The 26,870-nt window shown below is 65.8% G+C and overlaps 2 protein-coding genes across 2 annotated transcripts in view; both read left to right on the forward strand.

The window, feature by feature from the left end:
- The window catches only part of SDK2 (sidekick cell adhesion molecule 2), a 45,111-nt gene extending 31,608 nt beyond the window's left edge, over positions 1-13,503 (forward strand). Inside the window, exons 15-45 of the mRNA XM_088065306.1 lie at positions 77-224; positions 293-433; positions 509-690; positions 875-990; positions 1,591-1,786; positions 1,968-2,066; positions 2,364-2,555; positions 2,640-2,761; positions 2,840-2,949; positions 3,091-3,241; positions 3,348-3,585; positions 3,661-3,776; positions 3,893-4,082; positions 4,260-4,358; positions 4,558-4,752; positions 4,830-5,031; positions 5,183-5,286; positions 5,394-5,464; positions 5,566-5,701; positions 6,635-6,691; positions 6,896-6,997; positions 7,129-7,244; positions 8,510-8,696; positions 9,052-9,189; positions 9,256-9,417; positions 9,497-9,622; positions 10,276-10,440; positions 10,672-10,812; positions 11,338-11,476; positions 11,751-11,877; positions 13,060-13,503. Of these exons, the coding sequence (XP_087921432.1) occupies positions 77-224; positions 293-433; positions 509-690; positions 875-990; positions 1,591-1,786; positions 1,968-2,066; positions 2,364-2,555; positions 2,640-2,761; positions 2,840-2,949; positions 3,091-3,241; positions 3,348-3,585; positions 3,661-3,776; positions 3,893-4,082; positions 4,260-4,358; positions 4,558-4,752; positions 4,830-5,031; positions 5,183-5,286; positions 5,394-5,464; positions 5,566-5,701; positions 6,635-6,691; positions 6,896-6,997; positions 7,129-7,244; positions 8,510-8,696; positions 9,052-9,189; positions 9,256-9,417; positions 9,497-9,622; positions 10,276-10,440; positions 10,672-10,812; positions 11,338-11,476; positions 11,751-11,877; positions 13,060-13,416 (4,625 nt within the window). The 3' untranslated portion in view covers positions 13,417-13,503. The remainder of the gene's footprint in view (positions 1-76; positions 225-292; positions 434-508; positions 691-874; positions 991-1,590; positions 1,787-1,967; positions 2,067-2,363; positions 2,556-2,639; positions 2,762-2,839; positions 2,950-3,090; positions 3,242-3,347; positions 3,586-3,660; positions 3,777-3,892; positions 4,083-4,259; positions 4,359-4,557; positions 4,753-4,829; positions 5,032-5,182; positions 5,287-5,393; positions 5,465-5,565; positions 5,702-6,634; positions 6,692-6,895; positions 6,998-7,128; positions 7,245-8,509; positions 8,697-9,051; positions 9,190-9,255; positions 9,418-9,496; positions 9,623-10,275; positions 10,441-10,671; positions 10,813-11,337; positions 11,477-11,750; positions 11,878-13,059) is intronic.
- Positions 13,504-18,875: 5,372 nt separating this feature from the next.
- On the forward strand, positions 18,876-26,350 carry CDC42EP4 (CDC42 effector protein 4). The gene is made up of 2 exons (XM_005530683.3): positions 18,876-18,984; positions 24,372-26,350. Exon 2 carries the CDS (start codon positions 24,474-24,476, stop codon positions 25,410-25,412), a length of 939 nt encoding a protein of 312 aa, XP_005530740.2. The 5' UTR covers positions 18,876-18,984; positions 24,372-24,473; the 3' UTR covers positions 25,413-26,350.
- Positions 26,351-26,870: the final 520 nt, after the last annotated feature.

Raw genomic sequence — 26,870 nt, forward strand, 5'->3', positions numbered from 1 at the left:
CGGGACTCTTCAGCTGGGCAGGGGGCCCCAGTGTCCTGCAGGTCAGGTCCCCACCCTGCTGTCCCCTCCTCCTCAGATGCACCCTGGACCGTGCTGCTGGCCAGCGTGGACCCCGAGGTGACATCGGTGACAGTGCGGGGCTTGGTCCCTGCTCGCTCCTACCAGTTCCGCTTGTGTGCCATAAACGACGTGGGCAGGGGACAGTTCAGCAAGGACACGGAGAGGTGAGTCCCGGCCGGGGGTCCCGGGGGGGCTGGTGACCCTGGGTGCTCACCCTGCCCCACCCCTGCAGGGTGTCCCTGCCCGAGGAGCCGCCCTCTGCTCCCCCCCAGAACGTCATCGCCAGCGGCCGCACCAACCAGTCCATCATGATCCAGTGGCAGCCGCCCCCAGAGAGCCACCAGAACGGGGTCCTCAAGGGCTACATCATCCGGTGGGTGCCAGCCCAAGGGTCCCTAAGCTGGTGTTGGTGGGGACAGTGGCAGCTCTGACAGCTGCCGGTCCCCAGGTACTGCCTGGCCGGGCTGCCTGTGGGGTACCAGTTCAAGAACATCACCAACGCCGAGGTCAACAACCTACTCCTGGAGGATCTCATCATCTGGACCAACTACGAGATCGAGGTGGCCGCCTACAACAGCGCCGGCCTGGGGGTCTACAGCATGAAGGTGACAGAGTGGACCCTGCAGGGAGGTAGGCAGGGACGATCAGGGGTGGGCAGGGCAGGTGGGCACCCCAACATGGGAGGCAGGAGGATGGGTGTGGAGGTCCCAGGGGGACTGGGATGTGCCGGGAAGGGATGAGCCGGGGTGGGCACCCAGCTGGTGGAGGGGACCTTGTGGAGCTGTCTCTGTGAGCTGTCCCTTCATCCTGGCAGTGCCCACGGTGCCTCCAGGGAATGTGCAGGCTGAGGCCACCAACTCCACCACCATCCGCTTCACCTGGAACCCCCCCAGCCCCCAGTTCATCAACGGCATCAACCAGGGCTACAAGGTGAGGGTGATTCCCAAAAACAGAGCAGCCTGTGGGGAAAACATGGTCAACCTCCACAAACTGTCTTGGCTCCTCCTTGCGGAAATCCCAGATTTTAATTGGATCTCTCCTGACTGTTAAAATAATATTTACTGTTATTTAACACTTACATGGGCTCGGAGTCTCCCATGCTCTGTAATTAATTCCAAATTGCAATTAATTCAAATTTACATTAATGAAATTGAATTAAAACATTAAACTTGTATCTTAATCCACTCGAAAGAAGTTCGGGAATTTAATTGCCGCTGGATGAGATAACCAGCGTGAGTAGGATATTTAACATTCTTATTAAATGCCACTTAGTATTTTTGATTAGTATTTTTAGGGCCTAATTAGTGTTTAATTAAGTTGCTAGAGGCTATCTTGCACAATACCAATTAAATGCCCGGCCATCCCTCCTGGATGCGGGCAAGGGGGATCCCGTGCCGTTATCGACGGAGTTAATCACAGCTCTGTAAACAGTGCCGTTAATTGATCGTTAATCAGCACCGAATTAATAAGAGGAGGCCGGAGATGGTCACGGACATTGGGAATCTCCATGGCGGTTCCCTTCTCCCGCAGCTCATCGCCTGGGAGCCGGAGCACGAGGACGAGGCCACGGTGGTGACGGTGCGGCCCAACTTCCAGGCCAGCGTCCACGTGGGCTTCGTGGCGGGGCTGCGCAAGTTCACCGAGTACTTCACCTCGGTGCTGTGCTTCACCACGCCCGGGGACGGCCCGCGCAGCCCCCCGCAGCTGGTGCGCACCCACGAGGACGGTACGGGGAGGCTCCGACTCCCGCGGGATGGACCCTGCCCGTCCCCCCGGTTCTGTCCAGCTGCCGAGCCCCGGGATGCCCCGTCCAAGGGGAGCCCCCACCCCGCTCGCTCCTCGAGGGGGTCCCGTGGGTGCCGAGGGCTCCTGTGCTTGGGCGCTGAGTCTGGGTGTCTTTTGGGCAGTGCCTGGCCCTGTGGGACACCTCAGCTTCAGTGACATCCTGGATACATCCCTGAAGGTCAGCTGGCAGGAGCCTCTGGAGAAGAACGGGATCCTGACGGGTAAGGGAGCACCAGCAGCGGCTCCGCCATCGGTGCCTTTCCTGCCCCACAGCATCTCCCCCTTTTCCTGTCCCGTTCCCACTGTGCAGCATCTCCCCTGTGTCCCATTGCCACCCCACGGCATCACTCGCGTGTCCTTGTCCTCCCCTACAGCATCTCCCCATTGTCCTGTCTGCTTCCCACCCTGCAGCATCTCCTGCCTGTCCTGTCCCTGCACAGCCGCTGGGGTGGGTGACACGGGGGTGACACAAGGGTGACACAGGGGTGACACCGAGGTGACACGGGGGTGCATTCCAGGCTACCGGATCTCGTGGGAGGAGTACAATCGGACCAACACGCGGGTGACGCATTACCTGCCCAATGTCACCCTGGAGTACCGCGTCACCAGCCTCACCGCCCTCACCACCTACACCATCGAGGTGGCCGCCATGACCTCCAAGGGACAGGGACAGGTCTCCTCCTCTACCATCTCCTCAGGGGTCCCCCCAGGTGAGCACAGTGGTGGTTTTGGGGTGCTGTGCGCGGTGCTGGGGGCAAGCGGCCGGTGCCACCCACCCTGCCCTGTCCCCACAGAGCTCCCCGGTGCCCCCACCAACCTGGGCATCTCCAACATCGGCCCCCGCTCCGTCACCATCCAGTTTCGCCCGGGTTACGACGGCAAAACCTCCATCTCCCGCTGGCAGGTGGAGGCACAGGTATAGGGGGGCTCTGGAACAGGGGTCAGGTGGTGTTTGGGGGCAGCTGGCCCCACTCACCCCACTGCCATCCCACAGGTGGGCCAGAACGGCGAGACTGGGGCGTGGGGGCTCGTGCACCAGCTGGCCAACGAGCCCGACACCCGCTCCATGGAGGTCCCCAACCTGAAGCCCTACACCTACTACAGGCAAGTGCCAGGGCGGAGCCGCGGTGCCATCCCTGGGGGACTGGAGCCCTCTTGTCCCCCACCGCGACCTCCCCTCATTGTCCCCCCCAGGGGACCGGAGCCCCCTTGTCCCCCACCCTGACCTCCCCTCTCCTCTCTCAGTTTCCGCATGCGGCAGGTGAACATTGTGGGCACCAGCCCCCCCAGCCTGCCCTCCCGGAGGATCCAGACCCTCCAAGCCCCCCCGGACATGGCCCCTGCCAATGTCACCCTGAGGACGGCCAGCGAGACCAGCCTGTGGCTGCGCTGGATGGTGAGGGACGGCCGCGGGTCAGGGGGGTTCTGCGCCTGCATGAGCTGAAGGGGGATGGAGCTGGGGGGGCTGTGGGACACCAGGAGTGACAGCACCTGTCCCTCAGCCCCTCCTGGAGCAGGAGTACAACGGGAACCCCGACTCGGTGGGGTACAGGATCCGCTACACGCGGGCGGACGGGCGGGGGCAGCCGGCGCTCCACGTCATCCGCGACCGCGTGGAGCGGGAATTCACCATCGAGGACCTGGAGGAGTGGACGGAGTACCGGGTGCAGGTCCAGGCCTTCAACGCCATCGGCTCTGGGCCCTGGAGCCCCTCGGTGCTGGGACGCACCCGGGAGTCAGGTACCACTGCCCGCCCGGGAGTGGGCACCCACCTGGGCCAATCCGGCCACTGACCCTCTCTGTCCCCGCCTGTAGTCCCCTCCTCCGGCCCCAGCAATGTGTCGGCAGTGGCCACCTCCTCCAGCAGCCTGATGGTCCGATGGAGCGACATTCCCGAGGCTGACTGCAATGGGCTCATCCTGGGCTACAAAGTGAGCTCCTGGCCGCGGGCAGCGCAGCTTTCCCCTGCCCCCGGCTGTGCTGCCCCAGCAGCTGGTGCCCCCCAGTGCCAGCCTGGCCCAGCTGTGCCACACGGGCTGTGTTGCAGGTGCTGTACAAGGAGAAGGGCTCGGAGGTGCGCGCCCGGTTCTGGCTGGCCGAGGGCAATGCCTCCCGCAGTGCCCAGCTGGCCGGGCTGGACAAGTACACCCTGTACGAGATCCGCGTGCTGGCCTTCACCAGGATGGGCGATGGTGTCCCCAGCCGGCCTCCTGTCCTCGAGAGGACACTGGATGACGGTGGGTGACAGCAGCTGGGTGGGCTGGGGGGGTTCCCTGGGTGCCTAATCCCATCCTACCCCTGTTCTCTGGGGCGATCCCTCTCCCATTGACCAGGACACCCGGGGCTCCCGTTCCCAGGGGATGGGATCTGGCACTTCCCCCACTTCCCAGTGACTCCAGTCTCTCCCCCCGCAGTGCCTGGGCCCCCCGTGGGGCTCCTCTTTCCAGAAGTGAGGACCACCTTGGTGAGGCTCATCTGGCAGCCGCCGGCAGCACCCAACGGCATCATCCTGGGTAGGTGGGAGCATCCCGGGCACGCCGCGGGGGGATGCAGAGATCCTGTGGGAGCAGGGGTCGCCGTGGGGAGGCAGACATCCGCTCCCCGGGATCCCCTGACCATCTGGGAACCCTCAGGGGTGACGTTCCCTGCTCGGATGTCGGTCCCGGGCTGGTGTCCCCTCCCCAGCCCCAGCACTGCGCTCCCTCCCCGCAGCCTACCAGGTCAGCCACCGCCTGAACACCTCGGCGGTGACCGCGGCCGCCGTGGAGGTGCTGGAAGCCAGCGCCCGGCAGTTCACGGCCACCGGCCTCCAGCCCGAGGCCACCTACCTGTTCCGTGTCACCGCGCAGACCCGCAAGGGCTGGGGCGAGGCGGCCGAAGCCCTGGTAGTCACCACCGAGAAGAGAGGTAACGATGGGGGGCCTGGCCGGCGGCGGGGGGCTGGCGGTGTCCCCGCAGCGCTCCCAGCCCCTCGCCTCCCCCAGCCCGGCCGCAGCCCCCCGGGAAGCCGCTGGCTCAGCAGGAGGAGGTGCGGGCCCGGAGCGTGCTGCTGTCCTGGGAGCCGGGCAGCGACGGCCTCTCCCCCGTGCGCTACTACACCGTGCAGAGCCGAGAGCTGCCCGACGGGGACTGGGCTCTGCACTCCGCCCCCGTCAGCCACAACGCCACCTCCTTCGTCGTGGACAGGTGAGGGGCTGCTGGGCGATGACGCTTCGGGTGGTTTCCCCGTGCCTCAGTTTCCCCGAGTGACGAGAAGCGCTGGTACAGGGTGGGAGGGAGGAAAGATCGGGGGTGACCCGCTGGCTGCCCTGTCCCCACCGCGCTCCGCTCCCTGCAGGCTCAAACCCTTCACCTCCTACAAGTTCCGTGTGAAGGCGACGAACGACATCGGGGACAGCGAGTACAGCGAGGAGTCGGAGTCGCTCACCACCCTGCAGGCGGGTCAGCACCTCCTGGGGCAGGGCCAGCGGCCACCCCCGTGCCCAAAGGAATTCCTCCTTCGCCCTGGGCATCTCCGCAGCCTCACCACCCTCTTTCCACCCCCACAGCCCCCGAGGAGGCTCCCACCATCCTCTCCATCACTCCCCACACCACCACGTCGGTGCTCATCCGCTGGCAGGTACCGTCCCCTCTGCCCCGACCTGGCAGGTGGCACCTCGGAGTGCCAGGGAGCCCTGGGTCAGAGCAGCCTCTGAGCGCCTTCCCTGGCTCCCCTTGCAGCCCCCGGCTGAGGACAAGATCAACGGGATCCTGCTGGGGTTCCGGCTGCGCTACCGGGAGCTGGTGTACGACAGCCTGCGGGGCTTCGCCCTGCGCGGCCTCGGCCACCCCAGCGCCGGCTGGGCCGAGCTCGCCCGTGAGTCACCACGGCCCCAGCGACCCTGGGGACAGGGACTGGGGTGACCCGGGGGTGGCAGGAGGGGACCTGAGCAGCGCAGCATCCTGTGCTCCACAGCATCTCCCGGGTACCAGGGTCAGGCTGTGCCCCCTGGAGCTGTCACCAGTCATCACTAATGGACACGAAGTAGGAAATGAGGGTTCATATCACAGCAGCAGAGGTTTTATTTTCTCAGGAGGTAGAAAGTCCTTATTTCGGGGTTTTCAACCCTTTTTATGAGGTGTTCTGATACAGGTTAACCCGACTGGTGCAAGGAACAACACCTCTCTCATCCCATTGATGGGACAAGAGGAAAAACATTTCACAACATCTGTGTCATTGTTTTGAGAGCTAAAATCTTATTTACACAACAGTTTTTGAGAGACAAAAGTTACCCAAAGGACTTTCCCTTGGGAAACAGATCAGCCACCGACAGGCTGAAGCCCTCTCAGGTTCAGAAAATCTTGTCCACCACCGGTTCCCTTGTGCCACCAGCTCTGTGGTCCCCAATGTTCTCTTGTGTTGTCACTGGCTCTGTCCCACTGTGTCCCTGTAGCTGAGTTGGCTACAGATCTGAGCCAAACACGGGCTGTGTGACATCCTGCCGTGTCCAGGTGTGCTGCTGTCCTCAGCCCCTGCAGGAAACAGGGTCACATCCACTCTGGGGGTGCCAGGGACACGAGTGATGAGGGCAGAGCCCAAGACAGGACTGGCCCTGTCCCTCGTGGGGACCCCAGTGTGCAAACCCAGCTCCTGCCACTCGGGGGCTGCAGGATGGAAAGGCTTCTCGGTGCTGGGGCACCTGGGGGTGCCAGAGCCCTTCAGGGGAGCCCTGTCCCTCCCTGGGGTGGGGGGCTCAGAGGCAGGAGCCCACCCCTACCCTGCACTAACCCCTCCTGCTCTCCTGCCCAGCCGTCTATGCCGTGCACAACCTCAGCGAGGTGTCCCTCACCCAGTACGAGCTGGACAGTAAGTCATCACCCCCTGTGCCCCCCACCTCCCTCTGTGTGTCCCCCACTGCCACCCCTGTGTGTCCCCGCACTGCTGGGACCCCTCCGGCTGCTCCTTGGGGGCACCCCCTTCTTCCCAACAAGGGGGGGCTCTGCCAGGTCCCCCGGGGGGAGCGGGGCTGCCCCGGCACGGGGAGGGTCCCACTCGCCCTTTGTCCCCCAGACCTGAGCAAGCACCGGCGCTACGAGATCCGGATGAGCGTCTACAACGCCGTGGGCGAGGGACCCCCCAGCCCCCCCCAGGAGGTGTTCGTGGGGGAAGCGGGTGAGTCCTGGCAGGGCTGCCCCTCCCGGGGGCTGCAGGAGGGGGGCTCGGCTGTCCTGGAGCCCCGCACGCAGCCGAGGCAGCGCATCCCCCGCAGCGGCGCGGTGACACTGTCCCCTCCCTCGGCACAGTGCCCACCGGAGCGCCTCAGAACGTGGCTGTGCAGGCGGCCACGGCCACGCAGCTGGATGTCACCTGGGAACCGCCCCCTGTGGAGAGCCAGAACGGCGACATACAGGGCTACAAGGTACCTGCTGTCACCTGAGAGCGAGCACCCGGCCGCGGTTTGGGGACACGGGGGGCTCTGGGGAGGTGCCGAGTCCCTGGGGAACACTGGGAGTGCCTTGGGGAAGGGGCTCTGGGAAGATGCTGGAGTCCTGAGGAGATCCCGGGTGAAACATCCCGATGCCGAGCGGCGGCGGAGCAGCAGATGGCGCCGTCAGCCCTGGGATGCGGCCGGGATGCGCCGGGATAGAGCTGGGATGTGTCAGGATGCATCGGGATGCAGCCGGGATATGTTGGGATGCAGCCAGGATGTGTCGGGATGCCCCGGGACGCAGCCGGGATGTGTCGGGATGCACGGGGATAGAGCTGTGATGTGTCGGGATGTGTCGGGATGCACTGGGATAGAGCTGGGATGTGTCGGGATGTGTCGGGATGCACGGGGATAGAGCTGGGATGTGTCAGGATGCATCGGGATGCAGCCGGGATATGTTGGGATGCAGCCAGGATGTGTCGGGATGCCCCGGGACGCAGCCGGGATGTGTCGGGATGCACGGGGATAGAGCTGTGATGTGTCGGGATGTGTCGGGATGCTTCGGGATAGAGCTGGGATATGTCGTGATGCAGCCGGGATGTATCGGGATGCCCCGGGATGCACTGGGATAGAGCTGGGATGTGTCGGGATGTGTCGGGATGTGTCGGGATGCACTGGGATAGAGCTGGGATGTGTCGGGATGCAGCCGGGATGTGTCGGGATGCCCCGGGATGCAGCCGGGATGTGTCGGGATGTCCCGGGACGCAGCTGGGATGTGTCGGGATGTCCCGGGACGCAGCTGGGATGTGTCGGGATGTCCCGGGACGCAGCTGGGATGTGTCGGGATGCAGCCGGGATGACCCGGGATGCACTGGGATAAAGCTGGGATGTGTCGGGATGCAGCCAGGATGTGTCGGGATGCCCCTGCAGCATTAGGATGCAGCCGCGGTACCCAGCCCCATGCTCCAGACACTTCCTGGTCCCCATCCGTTGTGGTTCCTCCTGCTTGCCCCACCCTTCGGGAACCAGGCACGGCTCGATCACCCGGGTGATGTGAGCGGTGTCTGATGCCCAGCACCGCCTGGAGCTCTCCTGGAGGAGAGGCTGTTCCCTTCCCTCCGGAGCACCCGGAGCCGCCAGGCTGGGTCAGGGGCTCGGGAGCCCGGGCAGGGACGTTGGAGCCCAGCCGGGGGCTCGGGGAGGCTGAGCTGGGTGGGATCCGGGCCTCACTCAGCTCCCCACGGCCCTTCCCGCAGATCCACTTCTGGGAGGAGCAGCGCCAGAACGAGAGCACGCGGGTCAAGACCCTTTTCCTGCCCGAGACCGGGGTGAAGCTGAAGAACCTGACGGGCTACACCTCGTACTGGGTCAGCGTGGCCGCCTTCAACGCGGCGGGGGACGGGCCCCGCAGCCCCCCCGTGAAGGCACGGACACAGCAGGCAGGTGGGGCCCGTGGCACGGCTCCCCCAGCACCCCCGGGCTCCGTGGGGAGGTGTCTCCACGGCTCCAGGGATTCCCCCTCATCCTGCAAACCCGAGCAGAACATCCCTGGGCTCGCCCCAGCGAGTTCAATCCGAGGCTCGAGAAGGATGAAGGTCTTGGGAGGAGAGACGGGGAGTGGCAGCAGGGCTGGGGAGCAGGGGGTGTGAGTTGGTGCTCAGCAGTGGGGTGGAGGCAGGGAGAGGGGCTGGCTGGCTCTGGGGGTGTGAGTTGGTGCTCAGCAGTGGGGTGGAGGCAGGGAGAGGGGCTGGATGTCCCCTGGAGCGCTGAGCCGGCCCTGCCGCCCCGTCCCCTGCAGCCCCCAGCGCTCCCGGCTCCATCCGCTTCAGCGAGCTGACCACCACGTCAGTGAACGTGTCCTGGGAGCCACCGGCGCTGCCCAACGGGGTCCTCGAGGGCTACAGGCTGGTCTACGAGCCCTGCACGCCCGTGGATGGTGAGGGCATGGCCGGGGGGAGCAGGGAGGGCTCGGGGGGACGCAGCTCAGCCTCCGTCCCCGCAGGCGTGAGCAAGATCGTGACGGTGGACGTGAAGGGGAACAGCCCCCTGTGGATGAAGGTCAAGGACCTGGCCGAGGGTGTCACGTACCGCTTCCGAATCAGGGCCAAAACCTTCGCCTACGGGCCGGACGTGGAGGCCAACATCACCACCGGGCCCGGGGAAGGTACGGGGAGAGGGAGGAGATGGGCTGGGGGCTGGCACTGCTTTGTGCCCCCCATCTCCAGCTGCCCTCCGGTCCCCAGGTGCCCCCGGCCCCCCCGGAGAACCCTTCATCTCCCGCTATGGCTCGGCCATCACCATCCACTGGTCCAGCGGGGACCCCGGGCAAGGACCCATCACCAGATACGTCATCGAGGCTCGGCCCTCAGGTACCACAGCTCCCCATCCCCACCTCGGGGGAAACTGAGGCAGGGACAGCTGACCTGGGTTGAGGCATTAGGACCCGGTGGCTGGGGGGTTGTCCATGTGCTGATCCATGAGGGAAATGCTGAGAGGCTCCTGGAGCAGAGGCTGGGCAGAGTTAAAGGAATAAAGCAGGGATTTATTAAAAGCCCTTCCAAAGATGCACCTTGGGCAGTGCAAGAGCCCGGCTGTGGCTGCACCCAGGATGGGCCCTGGCTCAAGAGTTTCACACTTTTATGAGTTTGGGTCCGTTTCCACCTTGGGGTTAATTGTGCAGTTCAGGTGATGCTGTCCCACCCTCCCAGGCTCCTCAATTCTCTTTGAGAATTTGAGAACAGTTTTTGGGCCCGGAGCTGCAGTGGTGTCCTTGGCTGTGGGCTGGAGAAGGATTGTTGTACGTGCCTGAGCTGTGAGGAGACCCTGCTGACACTTTGTGTGGAGTTCAGGGTTACCAGCGCAGTGCAGAACCTGGGAAACACGAGAGGAAAGCTGAAGGGATCAAGTGGAGCTGATGGAAAGGGCAGAACCTGGAGGGCTGGGGGATGGAGGGACATCACCCCTTGCCCTGGGGTGTCCTGCAGGGCCAGCCCTCCCCTCCCAGCCCTGTTGTCTCTTCCAGATGAGGGGCTCTGGGACATCCTCATCAAAGACATCCCCAAGGAGGTGACTTCCTACACCTTCAGCATGGACATCCTCAAGCAGGGGGTCAGCTACGACTTCCGTGTCATTGCTGTGAATGACTATGGCTACGGGACCCCCAGCACCCCTTCCCCCTCCGTGTCAGGTGTGTTCCTGGGGGATTCCGTCCCCCTGTGCCATTGGGAGGGTCCTGGTGTCGCTCTGTTCTTGTGGCCATCACTGAACCACACTCCTGGCTCCTACAGAGTCCCAAATCCCCCTCCAGCCCTTCCCCGTGGATCCAGGCCTCACAAAGCCCCCCAAGTGACCCCTGCAGAGGGGTGTCCCCATCCAGACTGTCCCCTGTCCCCCTCTGATCCTCCCTGCTGTGCCCCAGCCCAGAAAACCAACCCGTTCTACGAGGAGTGGTGGTTCCTGGTGGTCATTGCCCTGGTGGGGCTCATCTTCATCCTCCTCCTCGTTTTCGTGCTCATCATCCGCGGGCAGAGCAAGAAATACTCCAAGAAGTCGGACTCGGGTGAGTGGGGGAGTGTGGTGGGTGGTGACAGGACCCTCCTGCCCCCGTGGGAGCCTCTTGGGGGTCTCTCCCTGTCTTTGGGCTCTGGGTGGAGTGGTGGGAGCCTCCCATCCCGCCCGCTTTGGGAGCAGCTCCCCCAGAGCCCAGCGCCACCCCAGAGCGATGCTGCGGCTTCCCGGACGCGCTGGGAGCTCGGGATGGAATGAAGGACTTGTCCCACAGACAGCTGCGGAGGCAGGGCAGCCCCGGGGGCTCGCAGAGGTCACCGGGATTAGCCAAACACAGCTCTGTTTTCTTAGCTCCATCAAGGGCTCAAATTGTGGGGAAAATCCAGACCTCCTCGTTAAGCAAACAGCCCGGAGTGGGGAGCTGGGGCAGCTGGGGCAGGGCCCGGCTGGCACCTCCTGCTGTCCCCAGGCCCCTGGTGACTCTGGAGCCAGCACAATCCCCCCGGGGCCATCCCCAGCCCCCCGAGCTGTGCTGCCTGGGGAGGGGCTGGGGGAGGCTGAGCATCCCATCCCCCAGGGAACAGCTCCAAGGCGGCCGCCCTGAGCCACGGGGAGATGGTGAGCCTGGATGAGGGCAGCTTCCCCGCCCTGGAGCTCAACAACCGCCGCCTCTCCGTCAAGAATTCCTTCTGCCGGAAGAACGGCATCTACACCCGGTAGGGACCCCTTGGCACAGCCCCCTCCCCGGGCAGGGAGAGCATTTTCGGTCACTGTGTCCATCCCTGCTCCTCCACGGGCTTGGATCCCGAGGGGGTGACCCTGCCCTGCCCAGAGCCCCCCGAAAGTCCCCGCCGGCGGGATCAGGGTTCCTGGGAAGGGGCTGGTTCGGCTGGGGGCTGTTCCCTGAGCAGAACCTGTGGCTCCGCTGGGCTCGTCCCCGCGTGGCGCAGCCCAGGGGACACACGCTGACCGCACCCGCCTGTCCCCGAGGTCCCCACCCCGGCCCAGCCCCGGCAGCCTGCACTACTCGGACGAGGACGTGACCAAGTACAACGACCTGATCCCCGCCGAGAGCAGCAGCCTGACCGAGAAACCCTCCGAGGTCTCCGACTCGCAGGTGAGCCCCGGGGCTGCGCACGGGGGGACAGGGACCTGGGGGGGGGCTGCAGGGCGCTGGGAGCCCTCCCTGAGCATCGGCCCCTTCCTCTGCCCTCCCACGTCTGGGAGCTGCGCTGCTCCTGCCCCAGCCCGCATCCCTGTGGCTCCGAGTGAAGCTGGCCCGGCCCCCGGCCCGTGCGCCGGGGATGTGACACTGTGGGAGCTCCCAGGGCTGCTGGGGACAGGGGACGGGAGCTCAGCGGGGCTGGGGGAGCTGTCCCGCTGCCCGCTCGCTGGTGGCAACATCCGCGCCTCTGCCAACTCCACAAAATGCCACCTTTGTCTTGTCCCGGGGCCACGGGCAGCTGTGGCCGGGCAGGAGCGTGGAGCCCCGGGGAGGCCACGGGACAGTCAGGGCCAGGATGGATCCTGAGAGGCTGGGAAAGGTCCTGTGGGTGCCTAGAGCCGTCCCCGAGCAGGAGGGGACCGTGCCCAGGCGCCCCCCCGGCGCTGCCCGCACCGGCTGTTTCCTTGGCAGATGCCGGCTCCTCTCCCGAGCGGGGCTCGAGTGGCTTTTGAGGAGCTGTGAAGAGCTGCGGGAGCTGGCGCTGGCGCGGGGCAGTTCCCACCGCCCTCAATGGGCCCTTTGTGCGCCGCCGGAGAAGCTGAATTCAATTACCGGCAGAGCCCAAAAACACCCTCCCCGCCAGCCCGGGGGCATCGCGGCCTCGGCAGCGCTCAGGAACCTTTTGTATGAGGTTTTATTTTGTTTTAGCAAGAGGCAGAAACCCCCCGGTGATGCTGCAGCCGTCGCAGCCTTTAAATACTTTCGGGATGCGCTGGCCAGCAATCCCAAAAGAGCGCTGGGAAAGCACCAGGAAAGCACAGGAGATCACAGGATCAATTTAGGCTGGAAAAGACCTCAGAGATCACCGACCCCAAGCTGTGCCCCATCCCCACCTCGGCACCAGCCCAGAGCCCTGAGTGCCAGAGCGCCTCCAGGGATGGGCACTCCAAACCTCCCCGGGCAGCCCCATCCCATTCCTGGCCGCCTTTTCCGTGTGGAAATTCCTCCTGCTGTCCCGAGCTCCCCGGGCACAGCTTGGGGCCGTTCTGCTGGGAGCAGAGCCCGGCCCTACAGGATTTTGGGGCTGTGGGGTGCCTTCCCCAGCTCAGCCCATCGCCCCACGCTGTTTTTCAGGGCAGTGACAGCGAGTACGAGGTGGAGCCCGGGCACCAGAAGGCGCATTCCTTTGTCAACCACTACATCAGCGACCCCACCTACTACAACTCGTGGCGGCGGCAGCAGAAGGGAATCTCCCGGGCTCAGGCTTACAGCTACACCGAGAGCGACTCGGGCGAGCCCGACCACCAGCCCCTCTCCAACAGCACCTCCACGCAGCAGGGCAGCCTGTTTCGCCCCAAAGCCAGCAGGACTCCCACCCCCCAGACCCCCGGCAACGCCCCCAGCAGCCAGCCCGGGACCCTGTACCGCCCGCCCAGCAGCCTGGCCCCCGGTTCCAGAGCCCCCATCGCTGGGTTTTCCTCTTTCGTTTGATATTTAAACAGAAGAAAAAAAGAAAACACAACCAAGGAGGGGGGGGGGGAAATTAGGAAAAAAAAGGGGAAAAAAAAGCAACGAAAGAAAAGCCCCAAGAAATTAAGAGAAAATGAAAAAGCAGCGAGGGGGAGAAGAGGAGGAGGAGGAGGAGGAGGAAGGGGAGCAGATCCAGGCTCCAGGGGTTTTCTGCCGGATGCCAAGCGCCGTCCCTGGGGCTGAGGAGCAAACCCAGGTCCCCTCCTTGGCCAAAGCTTCTGTGTCACGGACTCCTCGGACGAGGTGGGGCTGGGGGCTCGGGGGGCACCGACATCGCCCTTGGCACCCATCGGGGCTGTCCCGGACCTGCTGCTGGGCTCCGCTGGGCGCTGGGGGCTGGGCAAGGAGCTCCTGCCGTGCCAAAGCCCGGCCACAACACTCGTGGCTCCCCCAGGACGTGGGGACAAGCGGTGACACGGAGACCCCCAAACTGCGGAGGGCGGGACGAGCTCTGCTGAGCTTAAAACCTTTGGACCCCCCGCTCGGGACCCCACAGCCTTTGGGAGGAGGAGGAGGGGGAAGGATTCAAGGGGACAGTTCATTCCTCCCCTCCTGTGTGCCTGGCCCAGCACAGCCCCCCGGGAGAACCCAGGACTGAAAGCCCCGGAGAGCCTCGGTGGGGTGCAAGTGGTGCTCAACCCCCCCTGATTTTGCACCTCGGGGGCTCCGGTGAGGACTTGGAGGAGGTGACTGGAGCCCCCCCTTGGCATTTCTGGTGGTTTGGGGCTTTTTAATGGGGTTTTGTGCAGAGGCCTGAGGGCATTCGGGGGTGCTGATGCTCTGGGGGGGGTCCATGGTCCATTTTGGGGTGTCTGCACAGCACAGCCCCTGCAGTGCCTATGGGTGAGCCAGCACCAGCCCGGCAGGGCCGCGGCGCCCGGGCTGAGCCGAGGGAGATGCCAATAAACAGCCTGAGGACAAGCGTGTCCCCTCTCTGTCACCTTGCTCTGCCAGAGAAAGGAGCAGTGCCATGTGTCCGTGTGTCCTGCTGCCCCCCTGGGCTTGTGGCAGCCCTACAGCACCGGGGAAGGACCTGGGCAAGGGGTGAGAGGTGCTGGATGAGCCCAGAAGGGTGCAGGGAGCTGTGGTGGCCGTGTCCTGCACATCCCCAAGGCAGTGGGGTCTGGAGCTGCTGGGAAATGGGGCGGTGGGGCACAACACCCCACTGCCCCAGCACTGAGGGCACTGCCAGCAGCAGCCCTGGCACTGGGGACGTCTCCTGGGCTGGTTCAGCCTCCCTCTCTCGCTCTGCCCTTCAGGCCTGGCAGGAAAATCCAGGTGATGCGTTCGGGTTTCATCACCTGTCACCGGCGGGGGCTGGGGGTGGGGAGGGCTCGGTTATCGACAGCGCTGCCAAAACACCGGATCCACGCCAGGGGCTGCCAGGGCTGTGGGGTCTGCACCGTCCCTGTCCCCTGGGAGCCCCTGGGAGCCACGTCCCGGGACCCTGGGGAGGGGCAGGGGAGCGGTGTGCGTTTGGGGCTCGCTCACCCGGTGTTGCAGCTCGCCCTTGGACTGGGAGAACTGGGCTGTGGTGGTGGCCTTGCTGCAGGGCCACAGGCACCGTCTGTCCCCCGCTGGTCACGGTGTCCCCAGAGCAGCAGGCACCGCTGAGGTGACTCCTCTGACCTGCCTGGGGGCAGCGCAGCACCCAGGGGTGCCCGTCCCCCCAGCCCAGGCAGAGCGGGGAGCCCCGACACTCGTGGGGACAGTGGCGAGGGACAGAGGGGATTCTGTGCCTGGCTGGGCAGATCCCGCTGCTCGTGCACAGCCCAACTCCAGCCCCAGGCGTCCCGGCTTGTGCAAGAGGGACCTTCCTCCCAGAGGGCTGGGACACGGAGCCGTGGGGCAGAGCAGGTCTGGGGAGTCGAGCAGCACAGGTGAGTTCCCAGTGCGAGGAGCGCTCCTTGGGCAAGGGCTGCCACCGTGCAAGTGACATTCCCTGTGCCAGGGGTGCTCCCGGTGTCCCTGGGTGAGGGTGAGGGCTGTGCCAGCCCCTCGAGCAGGGAGCACCGAGCTCCCCAGACACATCTCCCACCCTGGGATGCGGGTTCCGGATCCCATCCGTGAGGGATTTGAGCGCTGGGACAAAGCAGAGCCCAGGCCCCGCTCACCTGCCCTGCCCCAGCCCGTCCCCGGCTGCCCGGGGGAGCCGGAGGGTGCAGCCACACCTGCGGCAGGTGAGCCGTGAGGTGACGCCGCCGCTGTGGCGGTGCCGGAGGCGGGAGGAGCCCTCGGAGCCCGTGGTTTCCCACGGCTGAGGAGCGGGATGCAGCGGGAAATGCCTCATCCCACCACGGCAGGGATAGAGGCTGAGCCCGGCCACCCCTCTCCCAGCTCCACTTTCCACCAGCTCTGCCCCGAACTCCCTCCCCAGCATCCCTCCAGGCAGGTGAGGGCTGCCCCTCCCCACTCCCGGTGCTCTGCAGGGCGAGCTGTCAGCACCGATCACTTCCCGAGGACCAAATCGGCCTCGACGTTTCTCCCTGGCTCGCGGTTTTCCCAAGGGCAGAGCAGCGCTGGCTGTCAGGGCTGGGAGAGCCAAAGGGGGGCACAGGGGACGTCAGACACCCCCAGATGTTGATGGGTGGATAGGGCAGCGTCGGGGCAGGAGCTGCTCCCCGCTCCAGGCGTGATGGGGAGATGCTGATGTGCCAAAAATGAGGGTTTGTGACCGACAAAGCTGACCCGAAATCTGTGATTTGTTTAATTTATTTATTTTAGAAGCAGCCCCGCAGCCTGGGCTCTCCCTGTCCTCCAGATATCTCCGGTTCCCTGCCAGCTCCTGGGACAGAGCCAAGTGTGTCACGTCCCCACCTTTCCCTGGGCCTTGGGGACAGGGACAGCCCCTGCTGCCATGCCAGGGGCCAGACGGGGCTCGGCGCATCCTCAGAGCCCCGGTGCCCCGGGCGCTGCTCCGCGCCGGGGGTGGCAGGAGAGGAGAGCGGCGGAGAGGACGGAGCCGGCTCTGTGCGCCCTGTCCCACCCTCTGGGGTCCCCGGGCCAGGGCCGGGGCTTCCCATGCAGAAGGCACACTCCAGGTGGGATCAGGGAATCACGGAATGCTTTGGGTTGGAAGGGAGTTTAAATATCAACCGGTTGCAGGCTGGAAATTCAGCTGTCCTGGGAGAGGCTGGGGTGGCTGCAGCACACGCAGGTAATGGTTTCCTGGGGGGCAGAGGGCTGGGGGAGCCATTCCCTGGCACTGCCGGCCAGGAGAGGGTTCCAGCTGGGAGAGGCTGCCTGGAGAACCTGCCCAAGGCTTGTGGTGGTGCTCACCTGGCCAAGGTGCCAGCGGGGAGGGGGCAGAGCGTCCTGCCGGGGGTCTCTGGGTACCTGCTCACCCTGGCTGAGCGCTGTGGGGAAGGGGCTGAACCCCCTGGCTCTGGGGGGTGTCTGTGGGGTTACTACCGAGGTTTCTGGCGATGGGCCCCGGGGCTTGAGAGATTTTGAGGAGGGCTGTGGGGACAGTGCTTTGTTCTGGCACCCTGGAGTGTCCGGACAGTGATCCTCAGCACGGGGGGCTCAGGGAGAGCTCCCCGCTGGCTCGGCAGCCTCGGCAGACAAAGCTGGCAGGAGCTGGCAGCAGCAGGAGGGGATGGGGCTGCCGGGAACTTCTCCCTGCTCTGCTTTTCAAAGTGCTTTTCAAGCCTTTTCTTTTTTTCTCTTCTCTGCTTTCAAAAGCTGCTGAGAAGCAGCAAAAGGAGCCGGCGATGGCTGAGGAAGGGCGGGAGCGATCCCTGCTCCAGAGCCGCCCAGCACCCCGAGCTCGCCTCCCCAGGGCCGGCTGCAGGAAAGGAAAGGGGAGGGGGCCCCTCTCTCCCAGGCAGTTTTTCAAGTCGAGTGGGTGCCTGCTCTTCCCAGCCGGAGCCAGGCCAGCCCCCGGGAGCCTTCCCGGCGGCTCCCAGCAGCCGGCTGATGTTAATCCCTCCCGACTGCGCTGTCTCAGCCATCTCCACGCTCCCATGACGGCGTCAGGTGAGGCGAGCAGCGCTGCTCCGGTGTCCCACCAGCCTCCCGGTACATGCTTTGTCTCCACGTGAGTGGGTCGAGATGCCGCTGGGGGCTGGGGTAAACCCTCCTCCTCTTCCTCACCGCACGAAAACCACTGTTGCATCCAGAGGTGGCCTCCTCTCCTCAACTGCGGGCCCGGGGCTTTGCCTCTGGCCTCAGTTTCTCCGTATGGAGAGCAGGGAAAATAAAAATTGCCAATAAAAGGGGCTGTGAAAACGGCGCCGGAGGAAGCAGCAGAGCCCAGGATGGAGACACAGGTGTGAGCAGGACGGTGCTGGACACTCGGGCTGGCGGCAGAGGCTCTGCCCTGGGTGCCAACCCCGGCATCTCCGCAGAGCCGCGCTGGCCCTCGCTGTCCGCCGGAGTTCCAGCTCCGCGCTGGCACCGCTTCCCTTCCGATGGAGGAAGTGTCAGCCCCGGATGAACCATCCCGGTGCTGCCCACCCAGAGCTGCCACAAGCGGCCCCCGACCGCTCCCTGCACCGGTGACACGAGAAACCTCCGGACCTCTGAGCGCCGTGTCCCGGCACCCGACACCCCAAGAGTGGCCAGAGCATCCCAGCACCCCGAGTGGATGGATTCCACTCGCCACCCCCCGCCTCCCTCCAGGGAGACGCCAGATTCCCAGGAATAGCAAAGAAACGCTGCATTAGGCAGGTTCGGGATAATCTCGGCTCTCCCGCCCCTTTTCTCCCACAAAGGTCTTGTCTTAATCCCCTCCAGCAGCGGCTGTGCAGCCCAGCCCAGAGCTCTCCCTTTCAGCCGGGTGTCGGTGGGGCTGGGATGATCATGGAATTCACCGCCAGTGGCCGTGGAGCCCCGCACCAGCGCCGGACACCTGGGGTGACCACGGACCCCCCGCCACCGTGTCCCGGCCACGGCCCACCCAACCCCCCCCACGGCCTGGAGGGACCCCACGGCCCAAAAGGGATCGAGCAGTGGGGCTGGCTGGGGAAGGGAGATGGGGGGATGCGGGTGCAGCCTCGTGGGTGTCGCGGTCACGAGTGGAACGGGGGCATCGCTGCTGCTCCGCGGCTGAAGCCGCCTCCTCCGGGCATCTCAGAGCGGCCCTTAATTCCCCTTAATTAATTAGCGTCGGTCACCCACCGCCACCTCAACCCTGCCGCTCTGCAAGGGGTGCGGCAGCTCCTCTCTCGGCCTGCGGGGATCCCGCCGGTGACCACGGAGGGAAGGGACCGGTGTCCCCCCACTCCCGCCGATCCCCGCATCCCTCGGGAAGGGACCGGTGTCCCCCCACCCCCGCAGGTCCCCCGGGGTTGCCGACCCCCGCTCCTGACCCCTGTCCTGTCCTGTCCCCCTCCCGCGGGCGGGGCCGGGGGTTCCACCCCCCCCCCCCACTCGGGTTTGAATGGAGGGCGTGGGACCGCCCAGTGACGTGGCGCTGTGCCATTGGTCCGGGCGGGGCGATGATGTCATCGCCGGGGGTGGGGGGGCGATCCGTTCCGGCGCGGCGCGGCCATGGACCGGCGGCGGCGGCGGGGCCCGGGCGAGCAGGTACGGGGCGGGGGGGGGACACCGGGGCTTCCGGGGGTCGCGGGGGCCCCGAGGGGCCCGGCCCCGCTTGTTCAGGTCCGGCCCGGCTCGGCTCGTCCCGGGGTGCGGGGAGCCCGCGGCGCTCAGCTCGGCTATTGTCCGGTGATCGGGCGGGGTCCCCGGCGCTGCCGCGCTCCGGTACCGGGCAGAGGGGCGGCCGGGGCCCCCCCGGTTATTCCCCGCCGGGCCGTGGGGCCGGTGCGCGGCGCGGGGGGGCGAAGGGGTTAACAGGATGCGGAGCGCTGTTTGCCCAGCGCGGGGCACCGGCCCGGCTCACCCCACCCCGCCCCAGCCGCGATCGGCTCCCGTTCGGCCGCGGCTCCGCCGAGCCCCGCGCGGGGGTGGCGGCGGCCGGAGCTGGCGGTGGTCGCGGCGGGGGCGGTGGCTGCCCGCCGCCCCCGTCTCGGGAAGGTGGATCCTCGCCGCGCTGGAGCGGGTCCAGCGGCACCCCGGGGCTGGCCGGGGCTGGGCGCAGGCGGCTGCTGAGTCAGAGCCGCCCGAAATCCCCGTCCCGCTCATATCCCGGTGGCCCTGACAGGGGTCCCGGCTGAGCGCAGCCTGCCCTCCGCCCTGCTGCCCGTCCTGGGCGGCACACGGGGGCCCCGGCGAGAGGCACTGCCCGGCTCTGGCAGCGCCGGGCACGGGACGGGCTCCCGGATCCGCTCCGGTGCCCGTAGAACTGCGGGTCCGTGGGCAGCGACCGCTCGCGGGGCGCTGGACTCGTCCCACGCCGCCCCGGTTTGACCCCGACAGCAGCAGCAGCGTGAAGTATGGATGTTTCCAAGCGCCGAATCTATGGATCAGGAAGGCTGTTTCAAGGGGAGTTGGGATCTATAGAGCAGGAGAGTTCTAAAGGGATCGTTAATGGGCTCTGGGGGGAAACTGAGGCACGGCGTGCGATGATCTCTGCACCCAGGGCAGGGCTCGCTCCCTAGCCGGGGCACGCGGTAAACAAATCTGTTTTGGACACAGCTCCCTCGGAAACCGTGGAGCGGCTCCAGCTGAGGTTTAGCACCGAGGAGGCTCAGCCAGTTTGGGTCTGGGGGTGCAGAGCGAGCCTGGCCTGAGCCCCGATCCCCGGGGCAGCCTCCCCGCTCCGTGCCCCGGGCTGAGCGGCCGCGGGGCTCCCTCCCCGGCCCCCAGCGCGTTGTGCTGACCGTGCCGGTCGCTGCCTTTGTTCGCTGGGTTTTGTCCTGAGCACAAACAGCCGCCGAGGGCCCCCCGGCTGCGGCTGCGGGCCCCGGGCAGGTAGGGAGCCGTGGCAAGTCTGCCTGCTTGCTTCCCGTCCACCCCAGCGAAACCGCAGGAATTCGGAGCCCGGCGCAGGTCGGGAGGTCTGTTCGGCCCCGGAATCCTGTCGGAGCCCGGCCAGCCCCTGTTGCGAGAGCCAGGGCCAGCGAGGAGATAACCTTTCCCCCCGGAAAAGTCCCCTCCTGGCCCTGCAGAGCCGCGGGCTGGTTCGTGGCCCCGGAGCTGGAGGATTTATGGCCCTGTGCGTGTTCTGGCGCGTCCTGCCAATAGTTCCTTGCTGAACTCTGGCTACCTCCCGGCTCTTGGCAGTCCCTCGGGGAGCACTTCTCTGCTTTTGGCACTGGCGGTGAGTTCCCAGCCTGGTGCTGATCCGTGTGCCGAGAGCTCTGGTGAGAGCCAAGCTTCTCCTCCCTCCCCGTGTGCCATCTCTCCATCCCCGGCTCTGATGCTCGCTGGCAGTGGCTTTTCCACTTCCAGAGGCTGCTCTGTGCATTCCCGGGGCTGCTCCGTGGGGTTGCTCCGTGCATCCCCAGGGTTGCTCCGTGCATCCCCAGGGTTGCTCCGTGCATCCCCAGGGTTGCTCCGTGCATCCCAGGGTTGCTCCGTGCATCCCCAGGGTTGCTCCGTGCATCCCCAGGGTTGCTCCGTGCATCCCCAGGATTGCTCCGTGCATCCCAGGATTGCTCCGTGCATCCCAGGGTTGCTCCGTGCATCCCCAGGGTTGCTCTGTGCATCCCAGGGTTGCTCCGTGCATCCCAGGGTTGCTCCGTGCATCCCCAGGGTTGCTCCGTGCATCCCCAGGGTTGCTCCGTGCATCCCCAGGGTTGCTCCGTACATGCCGGGTTGCGCTGCCGTGCCGCCCCGATGCCAGGGACAGGACCGGACCTGTCACCGCGCCGGGGTGGGGGCGGTCACTTGGGCGCCGGGGCTGCCCGCACCGACAGGACCGACTGCCCCCAGGCCCTGGGAGGACTCGCTGGGGAGCCCGGCCGAGGGTGTGACAGCGGCTGGGTCCCCTCCTGGGCCGGCGGTGGCAGGGTGTGATCCGTGCCCTGTCTCCAGCTGCTGTCTGCCAGGCTCCAACATCAAAGGATCAAAGGATCCCCGAGGGGCAGCGCACCCCAGAGCGGGGCTGAGAGCAGGCGGGGTGGCCTCCCTGTCCCGTGTGTGGGTTCTCCCTGGCCCTGGGCAGCGTGGGGGACCCGACTGGTCCAGCACAGCCCCTGCCCCAGAACCCAGCAGGGCGGGGAGAGCATCCTCTGATCTCGGGGTGCTGCCTGGGGGGCTCTGCAGAGCCGGGGAGCTCGTTTGGAGCCGGCTGGGCCGGCCAGGATGCTTTCCCAGTTTGATTTTCCCAGCCTGTAAGCGGGAAGAGCTGGGGGCAGGATGTGTGCATGGGAATGTGGCCGGACTTGGCGTTTCTCCTGTGCGCCCTCCTTCACTGGCCTCTTTCTTTGAGCCACTTTCACTCTGCTCCCCACGGGATGAGATGGAGAGGATGGAGAAGGGGGGGTCTGCACCATCAGGGCACGTGGGCCTGGCCAGGGCTGTCCCAGTTCTGTGCTGGCTGCACTGTCCTACAAGCAGACATTCATTTACAGGGACAATTGTGTCCCTGGGCACCTCAGGCTCTCACTCCTCAGAGCCCGTGGTCCCACAGGGCTGGGAGGGCAGGTGGGGAGCGGCACGGGGCTGTCAGTACAAGTTATCCCTCTTGTCCTCGACCCGTGTGCGGGTCCTGTCCCCTCCCCTTGCCCCAAAGCCCTGCTGGGGCTTGGCTCTGCTCTGGGCTCGCTGCCCCGGGATGGGCAGCGCTGCCAGGTGCCTGCGAAGTCTCTCGGGTTACCAGCAGCTTCCCCTGGTAGGTGGCTGGGAAGGCAGCGCCAGCGATGCCTCCCTGGCCTGGTTTCCTTTGTGAAAGCGCCGGCAGCGGGAATGTCACAGGATCTGCTCTCCCCGAGCGAGAGGAGAGAAAAGGGCTCTGTGTCCGGCTCCCCGGGGCCGGGCTGTGTGGGCAGTGTGTCCATCTGTCCTGCCACCGCCTCTCGGGGCGAGCTGGGAGTGAAACATCCAGGGGTGGGGGCAGATTGTGAGGAGGCTCTGTGGGCTGGGGTGTTTAGGGGAGGGGGACACGGTGCTGGTTTGGAGGACGTTGCTGGAGCACTGCTGGCCCGGCCAGGACCGCTCCAACCTCCCGGTGGCCCCTTTGCCGCAGCTTGCAAAGTATCTCACAAATGCTGAACTTGGCCCCGAAATCTAAATACAAGGGAGGGACAGTCCCCAGATGGCCTAAATCAGCAGCACGGTTGCCTGGCCCAGCTGGGGAGCTCGCCGGGAGTGTTTGTTTTATGGAAAACCAAAGGCCAGAGGAATGCTGGCCTGGAAGGAGACGTTGGAAGGGGAGAACGTTCGTGCCATGCACACGCGCCCTGCGGGAGATCCCAGAGAGGGAGCGGGGTCCAGCGAGCTGCTGATCTGTGTTGGGGTGGGCCGAGGGGGGAAGGAATTCCCCCGGCTCCTGGTTTGAGGTGTGGCTCCTTGGTGGCTTCCCCCGGCTGCTGGGGATGGATTGGGGGCTCCCCGTGTGCCATCGTCCCTCTGGGTGGCCCTGGGGGCTCAGGCTGTGCCTCCCTGGGGTGGTGGAAGGGGCTGGACAGGGTGGTGGCCGTGTGCCACCAGTGCCACTCCTGCCCTGGCACCTCGGGCCCATCCGGGAGCCGTGCACGGGAGGGTTGGGCAATGGGACTTTGCCCCAGCGTGGGGCCGGAGTCCGTCGTGCCCGGACACCGCCTGCCTGAGCTCCTGCTGCTCCTCGGGGGGACAGCGGGGTGTCACAGCCCTGCCTGAGCTCCTGCTGCTCCTCAGGGGGACAGCGGGGTGTCACAGCCCTGCCTGAGCTCCTGCTGCTCCTCCGGGGGACAGCGGGGTGTCACAGCCTGGCTGTGGGGAGGGAAGGGGGGTGGAGGGGTCCCCTCGCCGTGCTGGCACCTGTGGGGCGGCAGCTGTGGGGTGGCTCTGGGTGGTGTCCAGCCCTGGGCTATGCTGGCACCACCGCTGCCCATGGGCTGCAGGACTCGCTTCCAGCCGCACCCTGGGGCCGGCTGGGCACCGGGGGGACGCGGCCACCGCCCCACGGCTCGCTCTGAGGACACACATCCGTCCCTTCCCCGTGCGTGTCACGGGGCGCGGTGTCGCCGGCGGTGCCCACAGGGAGGAAGAGGGCGGCCACGAGCCCTTCCTCCCCGGCAGCCTCTCCCGGGACCACCTGGGGCTGCCTGGCGCCACAGCTCGCTGTCCTTGTCCCCTCCTGCGTGCCTCTGTGCTCTGGGTTGGACAGGTCGGCTGGAGGCCCCGAGGTGGCCGAGGGAAGGAGTAACGTGCCCGTTGCCATTGTGGCCAGCCAGGACCTTCGTCATTTCTGTCAGCTCTGAGTCACAGCGGTGACGATGAGCCGGAGGATGGTCATGCATGGCCTCGGCACCGAGAGTTTTGGGGGGGCTCCAGGGCAGCAGCAAAGCTGTGTCCCCACGTTCCCATCCTGCCAAGCATGAAGGGGTCCCCATGCTGGTCCCCCCCGTCCCCCTGCTCGGCTGGCGGTGCCTCCCGGGGGCTCTGCGCTCTCCTCACACACTTCCTGCCGTCTGTTTCCAATTCCTCCTGGCGTCTGCTCCTCCCTGCTTTATTCCAATTAGGGGAAAAAAAAAAAAAAATCAAAATCCCAGGCATCGTCTCAGCGTGCAGCTCGCAGAGGCTGGAGCTGCTGAGCCTCGCTCGGGAGGGCTGGGGCTGCACCAGGAGGGGACAGAGGGTGCCCCTGCTGCCCTGCGGTGCTTTTGGTGTGCCAGGGATCATCCCGAGGGATTGCTGTGCCCAGGTCTTTCTCCTGCGGTGTTCTCTGCTCCAGGGTTGGGTCTGGGGGTGTGGGGAGCTCAGGGAGATCTGAGGATGTGTCCCGTGTGGAATGATGCCCTGCGTGGAGCCGATTCCGGGGAGAGCCAAGCTGGGCACAGGGTCACGTTTTGCAGCTCGGTGGGATGAAATCCGGTGCCCGGCCACATCCTCAAAGCCTGACCGTGTCCCTCCCTCCTCTCCCCTAGGAGTGACCCATCCGTGACGCCGGTGGGATCCCGGCTGTGGAGCCCCAGCCGTGAGCAGCAGACACGGGACCCAGCGTGGCACAGCCTCCCCTGGTCGCCACCATGCCGATCCTCAAGCAGCTCGTGTCCAACTCCGCGCACTCCAAGCGCCGCTCGCGGGCTGACCTGACGGCCGAGATGATCAGCGCGCCCCTGGGGGACTTCCGCCACACCATGCACGTGGGGCGCGCCGGGGACGCTTTTGGGGACACCTCCTTCCTCACCAGCAAGGCCGGGGAGCCGGTGCCGGAGGTGGGAGAGGAGCCGGGGGCCTCCAAGCCCAGCCTGCTGTCCCGCCGCTTCCGCAGCAGCAAGCGCTCGCAGTCGGTGACGCGCGGGGACCGCAGGGACATGCTGGGCTCGCTGCGGGACTCGGCGCTCTTCGTCAAGAACGCCGTGTCCCTGCCCCAGCTCAACGAGAAGGACGTGGACAGGAGCGCGGGGCAGCTGCCCAAGAGCCTCTCCTCCAGCCCCGTGAAGAAGCTGCCCGAGGAGATGAGCCCCGAAGAGCAGCAGCGCCCGAACGGGGCGGCCGCGGGGCCGCTGAGCCCCGGCTTGGACGAGCGCGACTTCGGGGACATCACGGACCTGCCCGTGGTGGTGGCCAAGGGCGGGGCGGGCTTGAAGCACGCCGAGTCCATCATGTCCTTCCACATCGACCTGGGGCCCTCCATGCTCGGGGACGTGCTGAGCATCATGGATAAGGATCAGTGGGAGCAGGACGAAGATGCCGAGGCGGAGGAGGAGGAGGAGGAAGGGGAGGGGGAGCCTGCCCCGCCTGGCTCCCCGCTGGTGGCTGTGGCGGCCCCGCCGAGCCAGAGCCCAGCCCGTGGCGCCGGTGGCCGCAGCCCCAGGGACAGCAGTCCGGCCTCCAGCTGCACCTCGGGGCCCGAGGAGCGCAGCCCCGTCCCCCGGCCCCCGAGCCAGCGGGCAGGGCCCCCGAAACGCCCCGACAAGGAGTTCTCGTTCGCTGATGAAGACGATGATGAGATCCGGGTATAAAGGCAAGAGCCCAGCCGAGGGTCTGGTTCTCACTGCGGTTGCTTGGACACAGGGCTGAACACCCCAGCTGGTGGCACTGGGCAAGACTGGACTCCTGCCTCGTTCTCTCTCTGTGCTGCAGCAGGACAGCGCTCTGCTCCCGGGGCTGGGGGCGTTCCTGGCAGCCCCCCAACAGCTCCAGCACTTCCTGGGAGGGGGAAGCAGACTCGATTTCGGTTCTTCTGTTGGACTTTGGATACTAGCTCCTTTCTCCTGCCCCCCGGCCCGTGTAAAGCGATTTAGGATCCAACAAGACGAGCCTTTGGAGTTTTAGCCCCTTTAGTAATATATATATATTTTCCACCATGCAGTTTTTACTGTTTTCTGATTTGTACTTACCTTTCTCTACTCTCTTTTGGTCTTTACTGAGGGAAGATTTCCCATGAGGAAGAACTTGGAGCTCAGAGGTGGCCTGGGACTATGGGCAGCTCCAGCTTCCTGGGTTTCTTGGGGACTTTCTGCAGACCAGGAGCCTCCCAGTGCCGTGGCAGGTGCTTGCCTCCATCCCTCGGATGCATGGATGGATGGATGGATGATGGATGATGGATGATGGATGATGGATGGATGGATGATGGATGATGGATGGATGGATGGATGGATGGATGATGGATGATGGATGATGGATGATGGATGGATGGATGATGGATGATGGATGGATGGATGATGGATGATGGATGGATGGATGGATGGTTCCATCTCAGATGCTTGACCCTCCAACCAGCCTGGGGGTCACAGGGATGCTGATGGAAGTGTGGGTCTGTCCCCTGTGGGAGGAGCACCTGGAAGCTGCTGGAGCCAGGGAATTCCAGTGTCCCGGTGGGGCCGGGCAGTGCTGGGAGCAGGCGGAGGTTTTATACCGTGTATGTACAGATACGAGGAATAAAAGGAAATGGTAGTGACTGCTGTGGCCTGAGTTCCTGAGGGGTGACATGCAGGGGGGACCTGCTGCCCTGTGCTGCCACCAGCCCCAGCCCTGTCCTGCTGCCATCCCCGGCTGTGCTGCTGGCACCTGCCACGCCCGAGCTTTCTGTGCCCGAGGAAGCGGCAGAGCTCCTGCTGGCCGGATCTGGCTCGGGGCTGGGACCCTCGGGCCAGGCGGCTCCTGCCAAGGGCCGGCTCTGCCAGCGCTCCCCTCTGCTCCCCGCAGCCGGCCAGGGCTGGCTGTCCCTGCTCCCACGGGCTGGGGGCCAAGGGGTGCCCTGGGGGGTTCCCGGCCCCGTGGGGCTGCCGTGGCCCTGGATGATCCCGGGCAGGTCACTCCAATCCCGCAGCCAGCTTCTCACAGCTCAGCCACTGGGGAATGGGGCTCCGCCAGTGCTGGGAGTGACATTCCCTCGGATGGAGCTGGGCTGAGATGGGGCAAAGCGCCAGGAATGGCCCCACAGCCTTTCCCTGAGCACTGGCCAGGCTCTCCTCGCT

The sequence above is a fragment of the Pseudopodoces humilis genome, chromosome 21 (assembly GCF_049639895.1).
Source record: "Pseudopodoces humilis isolate 2021_Gansu_Grassland_sample_001 chromosome 21, ASM4963989v1, whole genome shotgun sequence".
In the NCBI taxonomy this organism is placed as follows: Eukaryota; Metazoa; Chordata; class Aves; order Passeriformes; family Paridae; genus Pseudopodoces; species Pseudopodoces humilis.